The 6921-nt window shown below is 47.6% G+C and overlaps 1 protein-coding gene across 1 annotated transcript; it reads right to left on the bottom strand.

Moving 5' to 3' along the window:
* On the bottom strand, nucleotides 1–1116 carry LOC127293208 (chemocyanin). The gene is made up of 2 exons (XM_051322778.2): nucleotides 825–1116; nucleotides 1–433 (listed from the first exon to the last, which is right to left on the bottom strand). Exons 1-2 carry the CDS (start codon nucleotides 997–999, stop codon nucleotides 234–236), a joined length of 375 nt encoding a protein of 124 aa, XP_051178738.1. The 5' UTR covers nucleotides 1000–1116; the 3' UTR covers nucleotides 1–233.
* Nucleotides 1117–6921: the final 5805 nt, after the last annotated feature.

Raw genomic sequence — 6921 nt, 5'->3', positions numbered from 1 at the left:
TTGCTATGAATACTATGTTTTATTTGAACATTCCTCACGTGCATCCACATAGCCAACACACACACACTGTTTCTTCTGCACTGTCAATCTAACACGCCCGTACTCCACAGTCGAGACACGTACAGAATCATGGAGCACACACCGTTCTAAGTAGTCTGGTTACTTGAAGGAAAATAAATCAAGTCGTTAACCGCCACCAGCCGGCGGTGGGCGGAGGCCTCATATCCCGATCATCAGGCGGCGTTGATCGCCATCTTCATGCCGGCGCCGCAGTGGCCGGGGACGCTGCAGATGAAGTAGTTGGTGCCGCGGGAGAGCGTGACGCGGTCGTTGCCGGAGCTGTAGGTCCTGCTGCCCCTCGGCGCGCTGCAGGACCTGTACCCTGCCGCGTTCACCGCCACCACGTTGTGCGCGCCCCGCGCGTACTTGAACACTGCACATATAGTCAGATTCAGACAAGCAGGTCACGAAACAGCAAACCATGTCGTTTTCTCTCTGTATTGCACGCGCGCGCGCGTGCCTTTTCTGTGTGTCCATTTGTTGTTAGTAGTCGACGTCTGCATATCACAGCTTTTCAGCTTCCACAAGTGGAGCACTGAGCCCGGCCTAGTGCAAACGTTTCTGGGCAGTGACACTGACAGGGATCATGCGGCCAACGTCTACTACAACGTACAGGTGTACAGTGCCAAGCTTGTTAGGCACAGCTCTAGGACCGGGCGTCCTGTAGTGGCCAATCTTAAGACTTTCAAGTGTTAACTGTTAAGCAAATCAAACGTGAAAGCTTAGAAGAAATCAGTTCACGTGGCATGTATGAGAGCACTCACGCAGCACGTCGCCGGCGCGGAAGCGCTTGCCCCTGGCCCAGCCGCCGGAGCTGAAGGTCCACCCGCCGCGGTCGCCGACGGTGTACATCTTGGACTCGGCGAGGTCGCCGTGGAGGAGCACGCAGAGGAGGACTAGCGCCAGCACGGCGCGAGCACTGCCGCTTCCCTGGGCCATCGCGAGCTTGCTACTGCGTGAGCTAGGAGAAGTGCAGGAGCAGAGAGAGCAAAGATCAGAATAGGAGTGAGTAGGAGCTGGGAACTTGAGCGGTGGTGGTGCTGGTGTGTGGTGCTCGAAGCCTCCTTTTATAGGCGCACGTACAAGCGTCTACCGGGATCGCGAAGACGACCGAGTGTGGCTAGTGGCTACACGGGTCACGGGTTACTACCCGGCGCGTGTGAATGCCGAGAGTATGATAGCCATTATAGAAGCAAGTGCGCTGCCGGTGCGTGAGAGTTCAAGGGGGAGTGGCGTCCCCCACACTGGGCAGGGCGGCTAGCTAGCTGGGAACCTTCGTGGTCGTAGACGAATTTACTTTGATTGAAAACCGGCCGCGGCCAACCACCCAAACAGGGAAGCGGCCAGTACTAGCTTTGTGCGAGCGAGTCAATGGAGCGTGGAAACCGATGAAGCTGAACGACGGGTACCGACCCGGGCGCGCGGTTGCCGGTTGGGAGCAAGCTAGAGGACGACGAGCAGTTTCCCTGTCTATGGGGTGCCCGTCTGGTACGCTTCCACTCCGATCATATGCATGCACCCTCCTCTGTCAATTAGGCCAAGTAGATTTATTGAGAGGAGCCCGGGAGTTCATCCTTAATTGGAGGGATGAACGCGACACGCACGCTGCTGTAAGGGAAACGCAAGTTGTGAACTTATGATCGTCCTTTCTCTGTTTTTGTCCCCACTAGAGTTTCAGAATTTCCATGCTCAATTTTCTCCCCACAAAATCTAATAACAAGGTGACGCTTCTCTGCGTCATCAGGCATTGTATTTCAGCTGCGGGGTTTTAGGCTTCTCTAGCTGAACCCTTAAAATCGGTTACACCAATAAAAAAATTCGTTTCACGGGTCTAGATCGTATCTAGCAGATCCCTCAAAATCTTTAGAGGAGTACAATTTTTATTCCGCACGTCGGCCCGACTCTGAAATATACTCGGCCGTGGCATCTCTCTCCATTCCGTGTGGAGCTCTCCCCTGCCCGCACCGTATCGTCACCTCCGGTGACCACCAATAGCCTCAGCCACCTACTAGCTGCCCCCATCTGATTCCCTCGACTGTTGTTGCTGTCGACAGAAACATGTCATATCTCCACTGCCGATGTGTCGAAAAATCCAATCGCCAAGCTCGATTTGTTCCAAAACGAAGCCGACAGAGGATGGAGATGATGTAGAACACCCACATCAGAGCAAGGAGGCGCTGGAAACGAGGGAGGCTGGTGAAATCCCGACCAAGTGTTTGACTAATTGACTAGGTGCTTTTTGTTTGTGTTTTTTTCATTCCTATTTACTTTTTGGCAATCGAGTTCAACCTAGTCAATTCTATAGTGTAGATGCATAGGTTGAGCAAAATGATCTTCGATGACTCTTCCTCAGACAAGGAGGAAGAAGCCAACGACGATGTCGACAAGGAGGAAGCACTGGTGGAAAAAGGGCCTTGGTCGCGGTTCGCAACTGCCATTAGTCGCGGTTGCACAACCGCGACCAAATAAGCGCGACTAAAGGCCCCCCCTTTAGTCACGGTTGCCACGTGGGCGCCAGGCGGCCGTCGGGGCGGAGGACCTTTAGTCGCGGTTCTTCTGGCCAACCGCGACTAAAGGCCGCCGCAGGTTTAGGGTTTTAGCCCCCCCTAAACCTGTTTTCTGTTTAATTTGTATTGTTTTATTTCTTTTGTGCTTTATTTTAATTCTGAAGGAGTTTCACATATTCTACGGTACTACATACATGCATATGAATGTACAATTTCAAACAAATTTGAAATTAGAACCAAAAATAATTCAAGAGGAATATACAATATATATTCAATATCATCGGATGACCATATACAATTTTGAACAAGTTTCCATACATAATTTAATGCATACGAAGTTCTACGTCATCGTAATAGTGTTCTCCTTTAGGATGGAGGACTTCCCTCCTGAACCATCCAGCTAGTTCCTCTTGAAGTGGTCGGAAGCGAGCTTCTGGACTAAGCATCTTCCGGAGGTTATTCCTCTGAGCATTGGTATCACTCGGAACCCGCTCAGAGGTGTATCTCCGGATCATCTCACAGACATAGTATCCACATAGATTGGTCCCTGGTGGCTGAATATCGCCACCATTCTTAGCCACTGACTTTTTGAATTCTAGCTCTTTTTTTAAATCACCGACCTTTTGATCTGAGAACCGTCTCCAAACCCTACGAGGCAAAGAAAATTAAATGAACAAGAGAGTTATTAGTTACTTGAAGCTTAGGAAATGAACGAAATAGGCCGATCGATATAGAGCGCAAATGAATGAAAATAATTACTTCTGCAGCATTCTTCTCATGCCGCCCCAAAGATTTGAATCCAGAGTCAGAGAGTCGTGGACGAGACATTCTGAGGCGTCAACTTTAATTACTAGCAGAATCCAGTGGAACCTGCAGACACGATACATGCACAGTACGTCATGCATAACTCATCGATTAGCCGGCCACATACCATGCATGGAGTAAACAAAAGAGAATGTTCTCAAGACGGAAACACTCACCCAAAATGGTAAGGAAATAGAATATCACTTTTGAGTTCCTGCTTTGTAAGAAACTGCCACAGGTCTTCCTCCACGTCGGCGGGGTGATGCTCTAACACATATCCATTAACGATGTGTGGGTCAATGAACCCAACATCATGGATGTTCCTTACTCTGCATTCCTTAATCTTCATTCTGCATGTATAATAGCGGACACAACAATATAGTTAGGACATATATATAGTGCAGGCAATATGAACGAGATGGGGTAGAAATAAATCACTTACAGAACGTAGCAACTGATGATAGATTTGTCGAGCTCGCGCATATTGAAAAGCTGGAACAATTCACTCAGATGAATTTGTACATAGTAATGTTTGAAGTGATGCTCATATCTAACTTCCGCATAAATATATTCTTTGGCGTTTTTATTTTTTATGTAACCCTTGTACCATTTCAGCAGACCTTTCATTTGTGGAGGTAGATCCTCTTCCTGCGCAGGCTCGACGAGAGGCCCATTCTTCACATATGTAATTACTACCTCCTTCACTGGCGCCTCATCAAGGCCTAACAGTTCACGAAGAGTAATACCTAAGTTGGTCGCTTGTTCTCTGGCACTCCTTACAGTCAATCCCTGTGCTGCCGCAGCTTCTATGATATCGGGGGCATCCGGACCGGCGGCTTTCACTATAAGCGGGGCAATCGATTGTTTACTTTGTTCCCCGAGCTGGGCAACTCGTTTCCCGCTTTTTTTACTTTCTAATTCCGTTTTCTCGGCCTCCTCCCGCTCTCTCTTCTCCTTCAACATGAGTGCCTGCTTACGAAGTTCACGTGCATAGTCGTCAGGCAGATTCTTCGCGGCTTGGGACGGTGCGTTGAAAAATGACTTAGCCCACTTATTTTGCTCATCAGAAAATACTGGCTTGGGCTCGGGCTCTCTTTTCTTCTTGCAGTCCGCCTTCCATTTCTCATAATCAGCAGTCGCGGCCGCGTCGACTTCCTCGGCAGTACGTTCCCAAGGCCTCGTGGGGAGAGGCTTCAGTGATGGCTCCGGTACCTTTGTTATCTTAGGTACATAAGGGTCCGGGTTAATAATCCAGGACCACTTCTGCTTTTTCGCCGGAGGTGGATTGGGGGGCGGCGTCTGCTTACCCGCCCGGGGCGGACTAGGGGGCGGCGGCTGCTTACCCGCCGGAGGTGAATTGGGGGGCGGCATCGGCTGACGTGAAGGAGGTGTAGGTGAAGCACCACCACCACCACCACCGCCACCGCCACCGCCACCACCACCACCGTAGGGGGGTGGACTTGTTGTCCTTGGCGCCTCGCCTGGAAACTTGGTAAACTTCTTTTGCCATAGAATGAAATGGCGCTTGACATCTCCAAGTCTTCTCTCCCCTTCAGGTGTAGCAATGTCAATCTCCAGGTCCTCAAACCCTTGGACTATGTCCTCCACCGTGACACGAGCATAGCCATCTTGAATGGGGTTGTTGTGGTGGAGTGCTCCAGGTAAACATGTGTAATGTCCCAGGTTTAGAGACGATCGAGGGGTAGAATTTAGAAAGGGATGTGCATTGCATAGTAAATTCTGGGGAAATTTCGCGCTTTTAAACAAAAACTGCATCGAAGGGGGACAAGTTTCTCTCTCGACACCTTACAGGGTTAGGGTTTCGAGAGTGCGACAAACTTGCTTCTCACTTTACTAGTTAGGGTTTTGAGAAGAGAGAGAAGAGTTTGCTTGATTGAATTCCAAATGATATGACATGGTTGAATTCAAACCAAGGTTGAATTTGAATTTCAAATTTAAACATCATATGAATATCTCATAATTCAAAATTGAGGTAATTCATTAAACAAATATTAATAATTAAGGATATAACAACTAAGTAAAGCTCATTTGAGAGAAACCTTGAGCTTTATTGATCATCACACAAATTACAATGTCATTACAATATTCATAAGTGAAATAAAAGAATAATACAACACATTACATAAATGGGCAGAATAGAAAATAAAGAAAAATTACAAGTTAATAGTCCTAGTCTAGATTCTACAAGGTCATCCTCATTTGATCTTGTATTTGATGAAGTCCTTGTCCATTTTGCTCAATGGATGATCCCTGCACATATTCACAACAAAAGAAGAGTTATGCCAAGTGGCATAGCCACTTGGCAGGTTAGAAACAAAGGAAAATAAGCAGATATGATCAACTCTGCCGAGCTGATCCTCTCAATGTCCCAAGTGCAAAGTATCTGGTTCACACAGACACCCAAGCAGCACACACATCAGGTGTGCATGCTCAACACCAGGCAACTTGGTTGTGCATGTGGCACAACACATACACAGCATCAATGAGTCACCAAAGTGACCAGAACCAAGCTGTCGACCAGGGAGAGCTTAGCAGCACCATATATAACCTTTTCAGTGCTCAAACCCTAGCCATTTGTTCATCCATCGACAGCAGCAGTGGTAAGTTCACCAAGAACAGCCAAGAACACCAAGAACAGATGAACAGCTAGAGCTGTTCCATCTATTCCCAATCACCAGAAAATAAACCAAGCTTCACAAGCTCATCGGGAGGAAGCGGGGCAAGCAACTCAACCATCGAGATCAACATGAAGAAAAACCTCTACACCAACCTCAAAATCTAGGAGCTGGAGTGAGGTATATAACTCAACATGAACAAACCAGATGGTTTTGTTCATAAATAAGCATGTGCATCAAACACACAGAAGCAAAAGGGTGTGAGTACCCTGTTTGTGTCATCATCTGGCTACTAAGCCATATGGTGCAAGCAAGAGTAGAGAGGCCACTGGTTAAGCTTCTAAAGGGAACAACAGCCATGTAAATTATTGCATAAGCGAAGAAATCCAGCAGATGAAGACACGGCTAGCCTGGCCACATACTCAACACCTATAGCTATTGATTCCATCGGTGATAGACAATATGTGTCTATTTAAGTTTGTCAACAAGAAAGAGCCACCTTTGGGAGTCCAAATCTGGATCAACCAGTAAGCATCTAATAATCACAGCAAGCCAACAAGATGTGGGAGCTTCCTGAACAGTCAAGAATGGCTGTTGAGGCAACCTCTACCACTTAAGCAATCAAACCATCAAACCAGCACATATATCATTACCCAGAAGGGTTCAAATGAAGCTAGGGTCCCCAATATATGATTGGCATCCCTCTAGCTTAATTAAATTCATTCATATGATCATCAACTGCAGGCAGTTCACATCATTTATCTACTTAATGAATCAAAGCTACACGAGATAAATGAAACAGAGAGGTAAGCTATGCACCAGGCCATGCGGATGATCCAATGGATCATTGCGGATATAGTAGTGAGGGCTTGAGCAAACACCAAGGAGTACAAACACAAGCCAGCGTGTTACAT

Source organism: Lolium perenne, chromosome 4 (assembly GCF_019359855.2).
Source record: "Lolium perenne isolate Kyuss_39 chromosome 4, Kyuss_2.0, whole genome shotgun sequence".
NCBI classification, from domain to species: Eukaryota; Viridiplantae; Streptophyta; class Magnoliopsida; order Poales; family Poaceae; genus Lolium; species Lolium perenne.
Note: the sequence above shows the minus strand (reverse complement) of the source record. Positions and strands in the feature narration are given on the sequence as shown.

What these genes read in the sequence shown, in the direction of transcription:
- LOC127293208 (XM_051322778.2), bottom strand. Translation starts at nt 999, where the DNA reads ATGGCCCAGGGAAGCGGCAGTGCTCGCGCCGTGCTGGCGCTAGTCCTC. An exon ending in CCGCGCCGGCGACGTGCTGC is followed by an intron (nt 434 to 824) that starts GTGAGTGCTCTC and finishes CTATATGTGCAG; the next exon opens with TGTTCAAGTACGCGCGGGGC.